A 21,935-nucleotide genomic window follows, 5' to 3' on the forward strand; every position below is an offset into this window, starting at 1 on the left:
GGTAAGGAAAGCATCAGATGAGCTACCTGAGAAACTAACGCTACGTTTCCCCACTTTAAAACCAAACAAACATGGTCGCTCACCCTGCTGATCAGCGCTCTTCACTGCCATCGAAGGCTCCATCGTGTTTCCTTTTCAGGTGCTGCATCATGATTTGACCCTTCTCAAACAAACTAACATCTTTTCCATGACCACAGGATGTGTCTTTCAACATGCTTGTTTAGGAAATGAGAAGCAAGTCATTGCACCAGTTGAGGTTAAATGACTTGTTGCCAGCTGAAAGATACCGTAATCGCCCATGCATTAATTATCCAATAGGAGGCTCGTACCTATTTGCTTAGTTGAGTCCAAATGGCAACTTTTTTTTTTGGCCAGGCAGTGTAGTTTTGATCATTATTCAGTTGTTTATCTAAATGCATAAAATCGAAACGACTGAAACAGGGTTTCTGTGAGTCCTTAAAAATAATTTAAAGCTATTACATTATTCTTTTTTTAATTAAGACTTTAATTAGCATTAGAATTCATTAAATGTGATTTTTGTGGCATTTAAAATTCTTTATTAAAAACAAAAAATAAAAAAGGTTTATAAAAACAATTTCGTCAGATATATTATATCGCAATATATCTGGGCGGAACTGCTTCCAGTTGATTGAAAAGCCTATTATTCGGAAAAAAAGATCGAGGCGGAGAGAAAGCTAGAGAATGGGAAAATGCAAATTTTGACAGAAGTGGCTGGAAAATGAGGAATTCAGGACATGACAGCAGCCTGTCGACGGTAAAGGTGACGAAGGATCTTGCTGTGTTTATATGTATATATAATCAGTCAGTCATGGGTACTTGTTGAAGGCATTAAACGTTTTTCTAAGAGCATTAAAAGAGCGTAAAAACCATTAAATTAGAGTTACTCATTCCTGGATAAACCATGTGAAAACGGGTGGAGATTTTTTTTTTCTTTTTGATGGAAAGTTGACAGCTTCACTGGATTAGAGACTTTTCCTTTTTAATTTTTTTGTTGTTTAATTTAGTATTTTTTGTGTTAGAATAAAACCCATAACAGATCGACGGGCCTTTAAACAAACAACCCGCCCCCTTTATTTCAGACTGCTGTGGAAAAAGTTCTATACGAGTTGCTCATGAGCAGAAAGGTAGGATGTAGGTTGACTCTGCCTGCAGTATGAACACAACCCAAGTCTTACCATAAAATAACCATAAACAACAGCTTTACTACATCCAAGGAATCCTCATTTAAATTCACAGTTTGTGACAGGAAAATACATCGATATAATTTTACAGAAATATCTATCTGACATAACGCTGCAGCTGTTCAATGTTTTCAGTAATCAAAGCTGTAAGTGTAAAGTTTGTTTTACACCAGATCTGTATGAAGACGAGCTAATTCCTCAACACAGCCTCCCCTGCATTCTTCCCTGCATCAGGCTGGTTACAAACCTGTGTGTTATTTTCTTAACTAACCAGCCTAATCTGTGTGTTTGATTTAATTCCTCATTTTTCAACTTTGTGCACAGTTTCATCTCTTAATAAGGACGGTTTATGTGAGGGATTCTGTTTTAAAACAATCTTGATAGTCATTTGCTATCCCTCTTTTTAGCTAACTCAGGTTTCCCAGTAGACCTACCTTTAAGCATTTTAAGGTGACTTTTGTTGAAAGTAGAGATTCACTAATTAGACTTGATGCTATTTAGCTTCATACTAATTGGATTTTTTTTGGTCTTGACGTGCCTGTGTAAATTCTCAGTTATTTGGGTCATTGCAACCACAACCGGGCTTAAATTGGAAGGCAACTGAACTTTCCCTCATTTCTTCTTCCTTCCAACTTAAGCCTGCTTGTGGTCTAGTGTTAACAGTACAACCCAACTCTATTTGTTGAAAGGACTCTGTGCGATCAAATTTAACAATATAATATTTGTAGATGTTAAAACTATAAAAAAAAAAAGCATGTAATATACGAAGAAAAGTTTTAGACATATATTAGATTATACTAGATTACACATTGTGGATTAACCGATCTATCTTCAAGCATCACACGACAACCATCACCAAGACTTCAATAATGGGGTTTTACTGGTTTTGGTTATTAACACGAACGCGACAGTGACTGCTGCAGCAGGACAGTAACACATTGTGGAAGTCACTGACTCATGATTTCCAGCCCAAAAAAGTTTCATAAACTGCCTGTATATATGAAATCTCATCCAATTTGAACCAAAGTCTATTGATCTCTTGGGCCATAAATCTAAAGAAAATTTTTTTTTACCCATAGACGGCCATCCTAAGCTGCCAGAGTGGGAAACATCCCAACCTGGCAACAATGCACCTAAGACGGGAGACGTTAGCCTTTAGATGCAAAACCCCATCATGCACCACAAGATATTTTTGCAAAATATTCCAACATAAATTCGGCAAATATAAGAGAAACATCGTAGTTTGGTTTAAAGAAAGGACGGGCTATATATACAGCATGCATCATTTACGTAGTTAACATTGTATTACTTCTTGAGCTCCTTGATTTATTTACTGTCACAGGTAGGAGCTTTGGCCGGAGAGTAAGTGTTGGGGCCGGTATGATTTAAGGAGGGCCGGCCCTTTCTGTGTCTGTGTCCGTTCTGTATCCCTTAGATCTTCTCAAAGATGGATTCACAGATCCAGCTTTCAATAAATAAACAACACCTCATCATGAGGCTCAGTTTTAACTTTAAGGCTGCTCTGTAGCACACTTTGCAGCTCTGTTGTCTTGCAGCAGGAAGGTCCTAACCTAGCTCGGAGTCTCATGTTTCCCTGTGCATGAATTGGTTTTCTGGGTACGCTCTCCCTTTCCTACTTAGGTGTTAGTGTCTGTTCCTGATTGTTTCTCTTTGTGTTGGGCTGCGATGTATAGGAGGTCAGGATGCACCCGACCTTTTTACCAATAGAAATCTGGATAAAGGAACTAACTCTCCCTGCAGCAGCGGACGGATAGACTATAATAGCTGGTAAAAAAAAGGGATAACAGTGGATTGACTTATTCTAACTCGAATTACATTTAAAATGTGCTGTTTGTTGATGTGTTTTATAGACTAGAGCATTTTAGAAGCATTCAGGTAACAGGAAGTAAATAAAAGATTAGTTATCATGTGATATGTTCATTAAAACACTGCATCATTTTAGCCACTAGGGGCACTAGACTTGTTACTTACATGTTTAAAGTCACTAAAAGCAGCGGGTAACACTGCGCCGTGGCAAAATAGAATAATCTCTTCAGGGTTTTAGACTCTGATATCAAACCACTTTGTACCACTTTGTATCCTTGTAAATTCAATCCAAATCAGGAAAGCAAAATATGTCTGATCAGCTAATATCAGATCTAGGGCTGAAACTAAAGATTATTTTGCAAATAAGTTAATCTGTCAATTATTTTTTTCGTTTAATCGATTAATAATCAAATGGCCAAAGATTCTTTAAAGGAGACTTTCTTAGAAATTAAACTCAAACTTTTCCACTTGAGGAGTTCTTGATAGAGGATATTGACAGACACATTTTTTTTTTTTTTATCTTGAATGCAAATGTTGATATATTTTTCTACAATCTCAATAAAAATTGCTGCTCTAAGTGGATTGCTCTGTCAGCTAAAAGCATGTTTTATAGTCTCTATACTCCAGTTAACGATTAATCGATTACTAAATTAGTTGACGATTATTTCAATAATCTATTAATCACGATTAATCCGATTAATAGTTTCAGCTCTAATCAGATCTGTTTTAACTTTTAGCTCAGTTTGCTCTCGTGTTTAAGCGGAGCTCAGGCTGCTGTAAAGTGGCGCTCTGGGTCACATGACTCATTCAGTGATGGATCCAACCCCCTCAATTTACAGTTGGGAGTTTTTGGGAAGAGCAGCTTAAACACGTGCTTAATATGATCATTGAATTTACCTCAATTTAGGTCAATACTGACTATTAGAACTTCTTTAACTATTCATCAACACAGAAACTTTACAAAATAAAACAAATTATCAATAAACAACAACTGTTGTTTATTGATAATGTCATCGAATCAGATTTAGAAAATATGTCCAAAATTTGGTCTGATTTTCTGGCAGTTCTCAGGAATATGGTTTAAATAGTTTTTTTCTTTCATTTATTAAACTGATTCCAACATGCGGCTCATTATGTCAAAATGTCAGACTCTCTTACAAGCAAATTTTCATATTTGATGGCAGATAAACATGTGTAATAAAGAAAATATTTGTGTTTGTCCATTTAACCGTCCCTTTAGTGTGTTTTTTGGATATGATATCAAACCCCTTAAGGAATATTTGCTGTAAATTCATAGGAAACTTTATTTTTTTATATTGGGATGGTTTATAAATGGGCTGAGAGCTTCGCTAGTTTCAGACTGGAAAGTTATGCGATTTGCTCATGAAAAATGCATAGGAAGCCTGGGGTTTGGAGGTACACCTGATGTTTAATTTATCCTTTTTTCAAGATTTACTTGGCTGAATGATGCGCTGAATAATAAAGCCTTCTGTTTATTTATAATGCAAACCAACTTTAAAAGTTCGATGCTTCAATACTGCTTGTTTTTTAAGAGAATCTCCGGGGTCATTGATGCCATCATGTGTCAGACATTTGAAAGCTGCACCTCTATAATTAGGTTCCTATAATCCCACTCTGCACTCGTTTTCAAAGTTTCTCTCTGTCAAGAGGTTCCCTGAGCGAAGAGCTGCATTCTTCCATAATGTCAGGCAGTTGAAATGTCCTAACTGGTCATTATCTGCCTAGCAATTTATGGCTTTTAAGCCATCAGGAGGTTAAATGGACTCCCTTTTCAGTGAAATATCCCCCGGATTGGAAAAAAAACAAAGCGTATGTGCTCCTCTCATATAATTAAGGTCACCCCGATGGCTTCTTTGCTGTTGCAACAGCTGAAAGCTTCACTGAAAGCCTTTTTTTTTTCTTTCTTCCCCATCGTCTTTTTCCAACTTTTCTTTCTTGCTTCTCCACTTCTGCTCTAATCAAACAGGCCGAGCCGGTTGACGAGAGCTCAGTGAAGAAAATGATCCTGACCTTTGAGAAAAGGTCGTACAAAAACCAGGAACTGAGGATAAAGTTTCCAGACAACCCAGAGAAGTAAGACCATCATTAGTGATGTCTTTTTATTTAAGGTTGCTGTCATATACCCCTCCCCTTTTTGTAGAATGCCTCACTTATGTGATGTAATCTTTTAAAACAGAGGTAACATTTCTCTCCAACTGTTTGTTTCTGATCAGGTTTATGGAGTCGGAGCTGGACCTGAATGACATCATTCAAGAAATGCACGTAATCGCCACCATGCCAGATCTCTACCACCTGCTGGTGGAGCTTAATGCCGTCCACTCTCTGCTGGGCCTTCTCAGTCATGAAAACACTGATATCCTTTTGAAACATTATTAAATAACACATTTTTATTGACTTCATTCAGCTCTATTAATGTTGGAAGAAATTGAAACAACTGTTCAGTAAAAAGTCTTGGCTGTTATCTCTTCCTGTTTTAGTAATTAAATGAAAATACATGTGAATAAAAGCAAATAGGATCTAAGGAAATTTAAGCATAGATAGTCTGTAACAGATCGTGTATATTGAATGCTTATGCTATCGTTTGGACATGCACAGAAAAGTGATCTGGAGACAGAGGTGTCTTTAATTTCAGCTGGATTAGAACCATATGCCACCAACGCGAGTTTTGACACCCTGATTAAGTTAGATATTTTAGTACCAATAATGTGTTTCAGAAATGACATCTGAGGAAGCTTAGAGATGGAAGAAGCTATTTAATATAATACTATATGTTAACCCTAAAGGGCTGGTTATACTCCCACAGCAGTGTGTCGCAGTGAGCTTGTCGCAGATATTTTTCAATTTATGCCCAATATTAAAGCATGTTATTCCACGCCACAACGCAAGAGGGACAATCATGAACTAGCTGTGGGTCTAGATACGGCCGAGGCGGTGAGGAAGTGGGGGCAAGTTTGTGTGACAACATGAGGGTGAAAAAGAGCGGGGATGCAGGTGTAAAAATGGTCCCAGCATTTTGGCGCACCTCGCTCTTCTAGCTGGTCCAACAGCATGAGTCATTTTCCACAACGTTGGTCATCCAAACAAAACAAGCCGGTAAGGTACCAAATAGGGGTATAAATTACATCCATTATGGCGATTCGATTCAGTATCGATTTCCTGACCCAACGATTAGATTATTTTTTGATACTCAAGAATGCACCACGATACGATTCGATTCGATTAATCAGTTAATTTATTTTTTTTTTTACACCTAAACAAAGTTTCAAGTTTGAAATAAATCAATAAAATCTGTAATATCGTTATGCATTTTCTTTTTCTTTTTTTTAGAAACAACAGCAAATAACAGAAGTAGAAAAGTTGCATCAAAAAATACTGCAAAAATACTGCACAATATCAGTGTAATGAGTTCAATGCAATACCTCGGCTCCAGACGTCCCCGCCCCCTCCACAGACGCTCCGCTGCACCTCTCCCAAATTGTAGCTGACCGCAAACAGCGCAGCAGACAGGAGGCCGGCTTGTTTTGTTTTTATGACCGAAATTGCGGAAAACAACTCGTGAAGTTTGACCCGCTAGAAGAGCGAGGTGCACAAGAACGCTGGGACCCTTTTTCCACCTGGATCTCCGCTCTTTTTGGCCCTCTTGTCCCTCTGTCGTCGGACTAAACTCACCCCCACTTTCTCTCCGCCTCGGCCGTATCTAGACCCACAGCGTGTAGCTCAGACCACGCTTCAATACTGAGCATAATTTAAAAATGTCTGTGTGAAGCTTGCTGCAACACACTGCTGTAAGAGTATAACCAAGAAGCGAGGTAGGAGGGCAAAATAGATTTAGCGCCGCCGCTTCATGGGAGGGAGAATTACGCCCAGGAGCTTTTGGATAAAAATAGACCGGAGGGAAAAAAAAAAACATGAATCGATACTCTTGTGGACGTATCGATGCATCGGATCATCGGTTGTTGGATCAATGCATCGATACAGAACGATTATTATTTACACCCCTAGTACCAAACAGGAAATATGTATAGTGTTTTCTATTCCTGTTTGGCTCTGACTCCATCCTGGAGAGAAATATGAGCTGTGCTGCTGCCATTAACACCTTTGTTATGGATGTTCGAGATTGGCCTGTTTTTCCAGTGTAGTCCTGTTTCTCTGACTATGACTGGGGGATGTGCTCTCTTCATCCTCTGAGCTGGCTCGGAGCTCGTCTGCCTGGCTATGTGTTTCCTGGATGGGGCCACCTTTTACAGCTGCTTTTTGTATCTCCTTAAACCCTAGTAGAACCCCCTCAGCAGATCTGCTCTGAGCCTGGTTCTGCTGGAGGTTTCTTCCTGTTAAAAGGGAGTTTTTCCTCTCCACTGTTGCTACAAGCATGCTTAGTGTGAGGGATTGCATTCGAGTCAATAAGTCAATGCAATCGACTAGTTTTCCTAAGATAGAAAACTTTGAATAGATAATCTGGTTAAACTGTAAAGTGCCTTGAGATGACGTGTTGTGAATTGGCGCTATAGAAATAAACTGAACTGAATTTAATTGAATTGTAGAGCGGATGTAGATTTGACCAATTAGAGGCCTCCTGTCTGCGGCACTGTTTGCGCTCACCTACAATTTTGGAGAGGTGCACCAGTTGGCAGGGGCGGAGGCACATTTGCGTTCACTGCGACACACGCACCCTGGTTGCTGAGTATAAATCGGCCTTAAGAGAGATGGAAACATCTAATGACTGCAGAGATGTTCTGGTTTAGTCTTTTAAACTGGTATTAACCTGGATTTGACATTAGTAGCTGCCTTTTTTTGAATCCTGAAGAAATCAAGAAAATACACATAAACAACTTTTGTTTTTGGATCATTCGTGACCTTTAAAATGCTATCTGCTAAGCTAAATTGGAGCGATGTCTGCTCACAATGGAGCAACTGATGTCTTCTGATAGTAACAAGACTAGAGAGAAAAGCTTTCAATTAGATTTTTTTTAATCTTTTAGTTTTTAAAAAGAGTTAAATAAAAGCATCTCTAGAGTTTTGTATTCGACCTTCTCCAGTGGCAGACTGGTTTTTGCTCAACTCCTCATACCAAGTGTGATGATTAAGGTTTGTGATGGAGTCACCTGACCTGAGCACCATGCTGTTGAACCCAGAGTCATACTTATGCCAGGTTACCCCAGAGGTAAATGTGAGACCATCTAATCGACACTTGATGCCTGGTTGGTGGATGGTCTAGAAACAGAATAATAAGCAGAAGTGAGTGTCTGAAAAGGGAAAGAGTGAGTGTGCTGCTGTGGCCCAGTTTGAATCCAAACCTGAGGATGATTAAATTGCTGCCTGAAAGCCCTTTAAAGCACAGGTGTCAAACTCTGGCCCTCAAGGGCCGATGTCCTGCAGCTTTCTGATGGGTCTCTGTCAATACAACTGAATCTCATCATCATTAGGACCTCAGTGGATGAGGGGAGGATTCAGTCCTCTGATACAGCTGTGTTGGGTTTGAGATGTTTTCAAACCTTTCCTTCGAGATTGAAGATCAATGAGCTGGAGCACCAGTGTTAAATGAGACTAAAGAAGTAGGTCACTATAAGTTATTGGTTTATTGACAAAACAATCATTCGTCTAAAACGTTTGCCAAATCCTGCTTCTGATATTAGTTTTATTGTTTAACTTTCTGATTATCCTATAATGAGATGTAGCAAATGCTGGGCTTTGATGAAGGGCTGAAAGCTACAGAACCACAACTATAGAAGAAGAAGCCAGGTCAGATTTATCAGGTCTGAATCTGTCTATTCTCCATAACTTTTAGTCTTGTTCTTTGTTCAATCTAATTTCAGAAAAGTTTTTTTTCTGCTGTTATTTGGTTCTTAACTCTTTAAAGAGACGAAGACTCTAGTCCCCCATCTGGTTGCTAAAAGCAGCTGATTGTTGGAGAAAGAACACTGAGGACAGGTCAACCATATTCTAGGCTCCTCCGTTCATTGAGATGAGAAACAGGATGTTCAGTGGAGCAGCTCCAGAATCCCATCTTGTTTCCGTAAAGCAGACAATGCAAGACCCAATTTAAGAGAAAAATATCTGATCAGTTTATCTAAGGCAGTTTTCTGGCCTTTGAACCGGCTGGTCCTTTGAGTATTTCCCTTTTCTTAGATTCTTCCAAAGCTTTAACAGTTTTGGGCGTGCAGGTGTCGCAGTGGTACGGAGGCCATAGTCCTAGATGCGGCCCCCCCGGGTTCGAATCCAGCCTGTGGTCCTTTGCTGCATGTCTCTCTCCCTCTCTCATACCCACTTTCCTGTCAGACTACTGTCGAGTTTGTTAGTCTTGCTTATTAATGCTCCATTTATCGATTTACTATTTGAGTCCTGATGTTTTTCTTCAACTGAATCCTCTGTTTCCTAAAGCAACTTAACAGGTCAAGCACTTCTTAATTTTGCTTTTAAACTTTGTGAGAAAATAATTAAATGTTAATTTAGGTGTAATAATTTGTAGCCATCCTGGGAATGTAATTAAAAAAAGTTTATGAATCTTATTTTTCTGAATTTTAACCACATGTTGCCATAGCTGTGGTGGACCTGCTGCAGGAGCTGACCGATATCGACACGCTCAATGAGAGCGAGGAAGGAGCCGAGGTCCTCATTGAGGCTCTGGTGAGTTTAAAATTTACGTCTGTCTTTGTTATTGATCACAGGACTCCTGTTGGATCAATACTTAAGTTTCTGGGCTTCTGGATCCAAAGCAGGCAGAGAAAAATGGATTATTCGGTCGTTGTTAATGAATGAAGAAACAGAAATTCTTCAGGCTCTCACCAACACTCAACATTTACTCTTTTTAGGAGTTTATATTATTGATTGAAGTCTTGTAAGGATTGGTTAATATAAATTTGTTCTATGTTCATCCTGCATTACATGCACCTAAGATCTGTGGCTGAAACGTGTGACGCTGCAGCTCTTGCTCAATTTATAGAGCGCCATAAAAACATTCTCTTTCCTCATTAATCTTCGTAGTTTCCTTCATACCTCTCTAGCTTTTATTATTTCTAATACGTTTCATACCCATTTTTAAGCTCTCTTTCATCCTCTTGTTCTTTATCTTCCGTCTGTTATACTGTCTGTGAACCAGGGAGACACCCACTCAAAGGGACATCAATATTTTTGATATCCCATTATGCTTTCTGACATTTACAGTGACACACACAAAGGTCAAACTGCAATAATGTGCGGTTATACCTTTTAATGGAGGAAGGAACTGAGCGGCGCCTTCTTCATTGGTGTCACCGAGGCTTTTCATCAGAGATGCTTTGGTTTGTCTCTCCCTGCTCAGACTGACCCCGTTTCTCCAATGTCTCACGGGTCTTTGAGCTTGGAAGCTGAATATTTTTCCTCTGTTTGTAATCAGTCAGCTCTGAATGACTATGTTTGGTTTAGCCACACATAGCCTTTTGTTGTTTTCAGACTACAGCAGTGACACCAGCACCCACGCCATCTTTAAGTTGAGCTAACCATTACAACTCATGTCTGTTATGTGTAACTTTTAAAATTGTCTGTCCTAAACTCACTGATCCAGAAAGTATCTTGTGTGGACAGTTTTTTTTAAATAGTTTGTGTTTTTAATCTGCCTTTAAATCTCTCTTGGCCTGAAAAAGTGTCATAGCCTAAATTATATAAAAAATATATAAAGAAATAATATATAAGAAAAAAATATTTTTTTCGTCTGTCCATCTGCTCTATCCAGAACTCCTCAAGTGGAAAAGTTGTAGTTTCCCCCTTGTTTGATTTTGCAAAAAATCTTCCAAGGAAGCTTTGGCTATCCCATTATTATTCGACTAATTGTAAAAATTATGGACAGATTTATCGATTTGTAAAATAGTCATTAGTTGCAACCCTAATCTACCGTATTGGCTAGAATATAAGACAAGGTTTGTTTTGTTAAAACTATATGAAAATGTGGGGTGGTTTTGTATTTGGAGTCTAACCAATTTTACAGGTTGACAGTTGACCAGGGTCGCTGCACGAACGCTACAGCTAAGGGCGCCAAGTTTTTGTAAAGCCATTGACCTCGCTGTGGCTGGGGTCATCTTTCTATCACAAAAGAGAAGAAGTGATAAGGATGCTACAAATTTAGAGTCACTGCCCAGAACTTAGTGGATCAAAAGTCAGACAAGTTTGCAGATTTTGAGGCAGAGGCATGCATGTTTTTGAGACGTTCTGTGTGCAAAGTAGTGTTGCACCGATGCCATTTTTTTGGCACCGATACCCGATACCTGGCTGTGCAGTATCGGCCGATACCATAATAATGTAAAATAATTGCCGTCATGGCTTTGTCAAGCTGCTGCCTACCTTTGTGAAGCAGGAAAAAATCTAATAAAAAGTGAATCAAGTAGAACTTTTTATTACCTACCAGGAGTGGGTGACAATAGTTGAATAAACTTATGGCTCTCAAAATGGTATCAGTGCCCTATTTGTTGGTACTCGCCGATACTGATACTACCATTTTAGGGCAGTATCGGGGCCCCGTCCGATACTGGTATCGGTATCAGTGCAACACTAGTGCAAAGTTCAGATTGCATTTGAGAAGTGTTGCAAGATTTCAATTAAATGTGTCATTACTGTTTTTTTTTTATATATGATAGTTTTATTGCACAATATTAATGTCAATGTAATTGTTAGCACTTCAAATGGTAAATACCCGGTACTTATATAGCACTTTTTTCAAGTCAGAAGACTTGACCAAAGTGCTTTACACTTCATTCACACCCACAATCGTACAATAAGAGTGGCAAGCTACATTATAGCCACAGCTGCCCTGGGGCCGAGGCTACTGTACATTGGCGGCACCTGGCCCTTTGACCAAAAGTAGGTGAGGTACAGGTTAGGTATCTTGACCAAGGGCCCAACGACACTGAAGAAACCAGAGCCCGGGCTCGAACTGACAACCCTTCTGCCACCATATATATACAATGTAAAATAGTGTCTTAAAATAGTCTTTTATTTATTTTTCTTTTTGTTTTGTTCCTATAAACTGCTCCTGGAAAGAGGTGTTCGTCTTAAAATCAGGGTCGTCCTGTGTTCGGATCAGTATGGCAGATCTACAGCATCAAATCTGAATTCTCAATTGGGCAGCTATATAATACACTATATAATGGCAGCTATATAATGTAAAAAGGGCAATGAAATTCCCCCTTTTGCTTTTACTTAACTGCAGAATTTGATATTTTGTTCTTGTTTGTTTTCTTAAAATACATATCTTGGTAATTTCTCCCATTCATCAATTGGAAGTTTCTGGACCAAAAACAGTATCATCCGCAGAATGTTCATCTTAAGAAAGCGGCCCTCGGTTGATTTATTACTTCCCAATCATCCAGCAGGAATAATCAGACAGTAGATCAAAAAGGTAAACAGGTTCTTATACAGATATTACATTCTCTCTGCGACCAAGGCGTTTCCTTAGGACAATAGCAGAGACATCAGCTCAGCTAGCTCTGCCATCTTCTCCAGGTGGAGGCATAATATAAACTCAGTCCATTTACCGTCCAATGGGGCGCTCTATAACCACACTGTTCCTCACAGCTTCTTGAAAGGGATGCCGTTTTAGGGCAGCAAGCTCGGTTGGTTGATTCCATTTGTCTCCTCTGTGTTGCTGTAAACTCCTGCAGCTCTGGTGTCCTTGCTGCCAGAAGGCCAGGTGTTATCCTTGATAAGATAAATCAAAGTGATTCAGGGCGGTCTCTGCGGCGTATAAATCTGCTCTGGCTGTCCATCTTCTTTCATCTGTAATAGTACTTTTATATAACCTGCCGGCAACCCACAATCTTTGTTTGGTCGTAAGTCTCAAATCTCGACTTGACTGATAACACATGCTTCCTGTCGCAGCTTCTCTGAGTACGTCCAAATGTCCTCTGACTGCAGCTCGACCCTAAAAGGGAAACTTCACTGTTTTTTGTCATGTATATTTTGTTCCTCTTTGTTTTTTTGTTTGTTTGGGTACAAAGATCTTTTTTGATGCAAGGATAAAAAAATAGGTGCCATTCAAAAATGATGTATAAATCTATCCATGGAGGAAATATTTAGTAAAGGAGGCTGTGTAATTAATTAATTAATCAATATATATGTTGCTCCTACACTATTCTCCTCTCTGAAGTACAGAAAATGCTCCATGGTAGGACAAAACATAAGATCTTTATAGTAGTGTGGGAAGGATTTTTGGACCTAAAAGACATGCGATGGTGTAGGTCAGGGGTCGGCAACCCAAACTGCTCAAAGAACCATATTGGACCAAAGAAACAAAAAACCAAATCTGTCTGTAGGCGCTAAAATGTAAAAGTCTTCTATAAGCCTCGTATGGCAACACGGGCTCTAAGTGTATTATCCCACTATAGAAAAGGACTACGTGGGTTTAAGTATATAGTAAGCATTGATGATTAAATGTTTATCCTGGAGCAAATTCACATGCCTGCATCAGAGCGCTATCCGTTTGATCTGTAGACGTTTTTTCATGCTTGAAACCAAACTAGCAGCAGTAGTGGAGTTTGTAGATGCAATCCACTTCTTAAATTTACCTTTGCTCTCCTCTATTATTCAGATGTTCTGCAGTCGCATTCTTTCTCTCACTCCCAACTTTGTGATTGCTGCATATTTAGCCTTCAATGGAAAAGCCTTTCCAAATTACTCTTTATTATTTGACAAATTCTCATGCCAAAGCAAAAATGCAGGCAGTCCTTCTGCATTGATAATGAAAGCAAATGATTCGGTCCATTCTTCTTTGAATCCCCTGGTCTCATCAGGCATCTTCCTTTTTTTTCCCCCTTTGGGATCCATGGCCAGAGACACACCGGCCGTTTTCTTTGCCTGGCACTGCGCCACGCTGAGACGTGTTGCAGGCTTTGACCACTGACCTCTAATGTTTACAGATATTGTTTAAATTTATTTATTATACAAATTTTTAGAGCATTTGAAAACATAATGAATGTCAGTTTGACCTCCTGCACACCATATTAAAATAAATATGCCAAAAAAAGCTATTTTTCTTAAATGAAAAAAAGGAGCAATGTAGGGGTTAAGGGTCTTGCTCAGAGAGCCAGAATGGCAGTTGTGGGAGTGGGTTTTAAACTCACAACCTCAGGATTCCAAGCCCTATGCCCTAACCACTAGGCTGCCTCTCCCACATGTAGAAATTCACTTTCTGTATTTAACCCATTCCATTTGGGGAGCAGTGGGCTGCCATTGTACTACACTCGGGGAGCAATCGGGGGGAGGGCAAGGGTTTTGTTCAGAAACCCAGGGTGGCGGTCTGTGGGAGTGGGTTTCGAACTAACCCTAACCCTAACCTCAGGATTTTAAGCCCTATGTCCTAACCACTATGCCGTCAAAAAAAAAAAAAAAAAACAGGAAAAAAGTTTGTCTGCATCGCGGGATCAGAGTGAGGCAAATTGTTAGAACCACAACCCTGTTGGAGTTCATATTTCCTAACAATATTTACTATTTTCATTATTTGATATTTGATCACAACAGCATGTTCATGTTGTCGTTTTTCTGTATCTCTATCTTTGTGTGCAGCATGAGGGTCAGGTGGTGGCTTTGCTCGTGCAGAACATGGAGCGGCTTGATGAACAAGTGAAAGAAGAGGCTGATGGCATCTACAACACGCTTGGTAAGGAAATGTTATCAAATGTTCCACAGTAAACAAGCTGCCTCACATCATCTTTCACTTGATTTATGATGTCGAAACACATTTACATATCTCTGCAACTCTAAGTTATTTTCCTCAGAGAGCAATTAGTTTTAACTGCAGGACATCAGGAACGGACAAGGACAAACGCTTTAAAGACATTTTGCACATGTTGCTTTTGGAATCTTCTCCATTACATTGTCCATATGTTTATTAAGAAAAGTAAATGAAAGTGAAAAATATATAGAAAATCCTCAGAATGTTATTTAAAAACTGCTGGAAATGCCACAGGGATGTCGCAACTTATTTCTTCTGGGGTCTGTTGGAAACCAGCACAGCATAGTTTATAAAGACCTCCCCAATAACGGCAACACTGATGGGTTAAGCCTTCCCCAATATTTGTCTGTATGAGGCTTGATTCCTGTTTAACTTGTCTGCGAGGTCCAGGCGGCCAAGTTATTCCATTTTAGCTTGACTGGGAGGAACATGGCGGATAAGCAACAGCTGCTGCTGGCGAGGATTCACAAATGTAAACTTGTAGAGACAGCTTAGAATTAAGCCAATGGATATCATGACGACCAACCGATTCTAAAAGTCTCTTGGAAATAAATTACTCTCACTATTAAATCACACAAAGAGGCTTTAATAAAAGATGTTTTCCACTTCTTCCTGTAGTCTGGTGTTATAAGCTTGGGGCTTGTGCTATCCACGCCCCAATAGACCAAACTAATCAGCACAATACTAAGTCCGTAACTTATGATAAGAGGACTTAAATATTTACACTTCCCAAATGTAATCATAGAAAACAAAACCAAATACAGAAACCTAAACCCTTCCTACACCCCCTCTAGAAGTAAGTGGAAGAGTCCAACTAGGCCTCCATGTCATTGAGGAGATTCTTCGCAGCTTGATCTTCCTTTCCTTTACTGGCCTCACCCACATGACAGCCTCCCAGGAAGTAGCAACTCAAATTACAAATATATTAATCTACAGAAAACCAAACAAGCAAGAAATGACTAAATGAGTCAACTAAATGTGTGCACCCAAATAGTTAACAATGCCAAATCAAAGTAAAAAAAAGTGAAATACAGTACAGTAAAATATAAGAGATTTATTTAAAGGAAAGAATTGCCAATCATTTGTTGTGTGGTTGCATATGCGACCATCACACAAAGGTTTCCACACTTTTACAGTCATCCAGGAGTTTGTTCCAGAGAAAAACTAGAAGTTGTTTCTCTGTTTTGGGTTCTGGGTATGCAGAGTAGACTTGAACTAGAAGACATAAGAGTTTGGGGTGGTTAATGCACTGACAACAAGTCTGATGTATTTTGGTGTAAAGTCGTTCTGTGATTTGTAGACAAACAAGTCATTTCTCTGAGATATATGGAGCCGGTGGAAGGACTTTCGAACTGGGGTGATGTGCTTCATTTTCTTAGTTTTAGTGAAGATGTGGGCAGTGGCGTTCTGGATCAGCTGCAGCTGTCTGATCCACTTTTTAGGCAAACTCCTGAAGAAACCATTGCAGTGATTGATTTCACTTAAGATGAAGGCATGAAAGGTCCTGTTGAGACCTTAGTTATTTATTGCTGGAGACATTCTTTAGGTAATAAAAGGCAGATGACTTGATTAATGTCTTTTTGTGAGGGTTTAGTTCTGAATCCATCACTACACTCTTATTTTGTATCTGATCAGGAGTTTTTAAATAACGCATTTTGATAACTTATTATTGCTTTCTCTTTGGTCCAAAATGGTCCAGAATTTATATGAGGTGGTTCATAGTTGGGATGGCTATTTATCTATTTATCATTATGCAGATACATTTCTAGGCATGAGAAGATGTTTGATTTATCTTCTAAAAGGTAAATTGGAATAAATTATGTTTTAAAAACAAATTGTCTTGAGTAGTATTAGTGATTATGAGGCCATGTTTGCTGTGCCAATCAGTCCTGGCCACACAGTTCTGTAAGAAAGTCTGCAAAGAAGTAATGAAGCTTATTTTGTCATAACTTTTATCTTTATACCAATAGTACCACAAAATATCATGATCAGATTTATCATCCATATTGTCCAGCCCAAATTTATAGTGACCCAATGACATTGTAATATATGTGTAGTCTGCATATTTTTTTTATAATTTTACATGTTTGTTATAATTTCATCCCAACTTTTGAATTAAATTTGAGTAGCCCAAAATAGAACTCAGGGGAACCCTGCATATGAAAGATTTTTGTCTGTGGTGCCACTTCTGGTCCTGCAACTTTATTCTTACTGTCTTTATTCTTGTCAACTTTATTCCTGGTCTTTATATTTTTACAGTTATGAAAATAAAACCCTTTTTTTTTTCTTTAAAGCAAAGCCTTCTGATCCTTTGGCATCCTGTTTTTGCAGAAAGACATTTATATATTTCCAATATTTACATTGGACCTAATTTTGCTAATGTGAGTATGGCAAAAAAAAAAAAAAAAAAAGGATTGCATATGGATTTCAGGGCCATTTTCCCACACATTTTGGAATTTTATCAGTTTGATAATAAGCGTAGAATACAATCAAGTCCAGTGGCCTTTAATTTTGTAACCAGGTTCATGTCATTGTGGAACTGATTTCCAAAACCATCTTTGTGCAAAATGTTGTTTAGTAGCATAAGATTTAAGGAAATGTATTTGTGGTTTATGTCTAATGACAGATTTTCTTCATCTTTCTGCATTGAAACAAACCAAACTGGTGACATAAATGCTCTCCAACAGACTGTATAACCAACATTCATGTTTTGAACTAAATTCCATAGATGAGAAATGTAATGTGTTTTGACAGAGCGTGTCCAGTTGCTGCAGTCATTCTGTTTTATTCATTATTTCATAGTTTATTGACATTCTAGACAGTTTCCTTTTGTTCAGCCTATGCTGTACATCCAATATTTGAGCTCAGAATATATTTTGCACAGCACTGCAGTGGTGAAATCTCTCTCCACAAAGGGTTGTGAGTGTTAGCTGGGCTTTTGTTTCCATGGAGATTCTCTGTTTGCCTTTTTGGGTTTTACCTCGGTGCTCCACCCTGCAGTCGTTTTGGTATTTTCTTGCAAAAACTCTGAGTAATATGGATTTCCTTTAAAAAAAAACTTGATAGAACCTTGCATATCTGTTGTGGCTGAAATACATTCTCCTGCACTGCTCTCATATTTATTGAGATTATTGCTGTCTTACTTTAAGTATTCCATTATTACTATTCTCTGCTGAAATCACTGAAGTGTTTTCTCTTTCTTTTTTGAATCTGTGAAAAATCTGTTTTAGCAGTAATGCATATGTGCATGACAGGAATATGAGCAGAATGAAAGCTAAATGAGCTCATATGTAGATGTTGTGATTTAAATGTTAAACTCGAGTATCTCTGAGCTATCTGGGGCAGTCGCTGCACACAGCAGGTTCCTGCAGTGACTCCAGTTCTTTACTGCATAATGGATAAAAATAGCTTGCTTGAATATTCTGAACAATTGATGGGTCTGACCTTGTTTATTACAGAAAAAATTGCCTTTAAGCAGAACATGAACAACTGTCTGAGGTTTGGAGACGGCACTGACAGGAAGCCCTTCCTGATTTCCTTTTTCCTGTCATACAGCAGAGTTAGAAAAGCCTCTTTAGTAGCCTTCCAGGTTTATGAGCTGCTATGAGGTTCCTGAACATTCTTACTAAAAATACTCTTATTATTATTTTGTTTTGTTTTGAAATATATCTATATAATATAACACACAAAGCTGACACATTTCCTCAATCCTGAAATCTCTATCCTCACTTAGGCTGTGGCCAACTACCTAAAAAGATAACCCTCTTTAGAGCAAAGTCTATGTTACCTGTGGCAAGAGGAATTTTAATGCTTTTTAGGGGCTCGGCATGAAGCACAGTTAAGGTGTGTTGCACGTTTTCGTTTTTGGCAACCAGAGCAACAGATTTACATGTTATCCTAGCAGGATGGTTATGGGTCCTGGTCAGATGAAAGCGACTGCATTTCAGCTGCACCTTGATTCTTATCTTCCCCTAAGTATCTGGAGGATCCACTGTTCTACTTTCCATAATGAATAAAGCACCATGACTCACTCTGTAAAATACGCTATACTTAGTGGAAACCGGCAAGCAGCAGATAGAAGCTCCTTATAATGAAGCAGCAGGAGTGGAGCTTGCTACCTGCAAGCATATTTTGGTTCTAGAAGTTGTTGTGAAGAGTCAGTGGATGTAGATCCAGCTTTAAAGTCGTAGGGATGCGGCCATTCCAACCGTTGCAGTTTCGAATTATCCCGACTGGTGCCCGACTTTACACGAGTGAATTAAGTGAATTTGATTGGTCGTTTATCAAGAGGGCGAGGTTGTTTTGGCGGAATGTTAGCAAGCAGGTTTGATTGTGGCTGATGTCTTGGAAGGATCTTGCTAACCAGTTAGCAACTTAGTGCTAGTAGGTTCCCAATGGGAAATTCCATTGGGACCAAGTAGCACTAAATTGGTGACTTAGAAACGACACTGTCAAGGAACGCTATGGACAGAGGAAACATGCAAGAGGAGGAGAGTTTAGTATCGGAGGTCGTGGATGAGTCTCCTCCGTCATACATTTTTCTATGTAGAGGAGGAAAGAGGGGACGTAGTTGTTGTGGAAGGGGACGCCAGGGCGGTAGAAGCTTTGTTTGGTGTAGAAGACTTCAGAATCAGACATACTTTAATAATCCCAGAGGGAAATTACTTTACAGCCGTACATGTTTGAGCCCTTGCCTCGCAACGCTGCCAGTTCTGTTAGCTCTACGCCTGCTGAAGACACAGACATCCATCCCTGTGAACACTTGGATACTATTTCTTATTTCAACCGTTGCGTATATTAGCTGTGAATCAAGATGCTATGACCGAAACAATTTGATTGACAGATGACCGTTCATATATGATTGGCCGAATTCAGGTGTACAAGATGACGTTTAACTAACTGGCCATGCGTAACAAAATGAAAACCCCCCCACAGATTTTAAGACAGGATTTTTTTTTTTTAAATAGAATTTTTCTCACTTTTGGGACAAAATGGTCTGATAAAGAGTACATTTATATAAATGTTTAAGCCAGAGTGATTTGACATTTTAATTTGACTCACCTACGACTTTAAGTTCTAGAGCTGTAAATCTGATGTGGCTCTTTCTGTCAGAGCTGACAAAGCCTACTTTTTCACGTGTTATGACTGATATTTAATCTTTTAAATGTTACTTTTGTTACTTCCATCTTTCACTTTTTTACTTTTTTTGTGCAACACCTTGAGATAAAGCATCATCGTCAATTTTCTTTAAATAATTATGTCCATTATTACCTCAAGCTCTATGGTTAAAATCCTGTCTTTTATTGCTACGTTTAAACCGTCAGTAGGTGATTGGCTGAACCTGTTTGCACATCTTGTGCTTTACATAGTCTTGTAGATTACCTGTAACCAGCCCTCTTCATGTAGATATTTAATCCCTCACACAATTTGGTGAATTTTATTTGCACTCTTTTAAGACCATTGCCTTAGTGTGCAAAATATGTAGGCAAGTAGCTTTTATTTATTAGCATTTTGATGGAAAGAATGGTATAGAAAGATGGTCCTGATCCCAGAGTCTAGTGAATTTTTATAGTGATGCAGACAAGTTTTCATTTTCTAAAATGGAATAGAATGGAGATTACCAGCAGGGGCAGTGTAGGACCACATAGTCATATTAACAGATCTTCTTTTCATATCATCTGAAATGCTGATGTCGTTCAGAATTAATGTCGATATTAATAATGCTCAGTATGACCATAATATGGATAGAGAAGTACTTTGTCTGTATTCCCTGTTAGATGGGGCTTAGCTAAAAACTTGGAGGGCTAAGATTTGTATTTTGGGTTAAAAAGGTCCTCCCTTTAAAAAGAAAAAAAAAGTAAATATAAACACAAGGTCTAGAAAAGGGCATGGGCCAATAGAAGGTCTGAAAAGTACTGGCTGCTGTATTTAGCCTCACATCAATCAGTGTTTTCTGCCCCTCAGCTCTTTTTGTGTTGAATGAGTCCACTGAGATGATTTCTCTCTCTTTGTTGCCAGAATGAGGCTGCGTGTCAGGAGGGCTGTTTAGGTGTGTGTATTTGGCTCTGGGTATGTGGCTTTCATCGTGGGAGCAACACTTGTGAATCCTCTGAAGTTCTGTGTGTGTGGATGTGTGTGTGAGAGAGTTATCAAGGGAGCTCTCCAAGCTTGAATAAGCCTTTTGTCTGCCTTGGCTGTTTTCTGTTCTGGGCCTGCTCTCTTCCATGATGCTGTCTGCTCTGTTTGAATCCTTGATAAAGGGCCTTGCCCCCCCCCCCTCCTCATCTCCTCCCCTGTTGTTGTTTCTCCCTCATATCTCTATCATCTGTAGCCCATCTCTCCAGATGTTGCTTTCTGGCTTTTTTCTCCCTTCCTGTCGTCTCTCCTCTCGCTCATTCCTGCTGTCCCCTCATTCCCTCAGTTGCTCATCCCTCCTTTTTGACTTTTCCAACACCCCTTTTCCCTCCCTTTTTCTTCCTCTCTGGTTATTTCTTTCTCCGTTTTCGCCTTTGTTCCTGCATCCATTTAGACTGATGGATGCATGACTTGCAGAGACGGACCTTTGGAAGCAAAGAATTACCACATAAGTTGGGGGAAAAAGCGCGGAGAGAAAAATCAGATTTGATATAGATTAGTCACACTCAACTGATACTTGATACGCTTAATAAGATCAGTTTTGATCTGGAATTTCAGATTGCAGTTTCCATCCTTCCATCTTTTCTCTCTGAGCCTTTTCCACTGTAAACAGGCTGCACCCTACACTGAGGATCTTCAGCAAAAACATCTTGCACAACTTTCTTGCAAAACCATTTATTGTTACATTTAAAGACCAATCCATCCTCCGTTCCTTTTTACATTGATACAATATGCCAACAATACTCCAATATCACTCTTTCACAGTATTAACACTATGATTAAAAATATATAAGCTACATTTCCAGATGCATTCACTCATCCCTCCAGATTATAAAAGGAAAAAAGCAGAGCAATAACTCCAGTCAAGAAATGTTCTTGTCTCCAAATAGGGATGCACGATATAATCGGCCCCCTATCGGTATCGGCCTGTATCGGCCTTAAAACTGAATATCGGACATCGGCCACCCCACCGATATTTAACCCGATATTTGATCAGCTTCTGAGTTTCTATTGTCTATTAAAAAAAAAAAATAATACTACTTCTTCTTCCT

The 21,935-nt window shown here is 39.0% G+C and overlaps 1 protein-coding gene across 1 annotated transcript in view; it reads left to right on the plus strand.

Moving 5' to 3' along the window:
• ctnnbl1 (catenin beta like 1) overlaps positions 1-21,935 on the plus strand; it is a 96,856-nt gene that overhangs the window by 4,558 nt on the left and 70,363 nt on the right. Inside the window, exons 3-6 of the mRNA XM_015380442.1 lie at positions 5,017-5,123; positions 5,264-5,403; positions 9,577-9,674; positions 14,580-14,673. Coding sequence (XP_015235928.1) covers positions 5,017-5,123; positions 5,264-5,403; positions 9,577-9,674; positions 14,580-14,673 — 439 coding nt within the window. The remainder of the gene's footprint in view (positions 1-5,016; positions 5,124-5,263; positions 5,404-9,576; positions 9,675-14,579; positions 14,674-21,935) is intronic.

Source organism: Cyprinodon variegatus, unplaced genomic scaffold (genome assembly GCF_000732505.1).
Source record: "Cyprinodon variegatus isolate N-32 unplaced genomic scaffold, C_variegatus-1.0 Scaffold214, whole genome shotgun sequence".
NCBI classification, from domain to species: domain Eukaryota; kingdom Metazoa; phylum Chordata; class Actinopteri; order Cyprinodontiformes; family Cyprinodontidae; genus Cyprinodon; species Cyprinodon variegatus.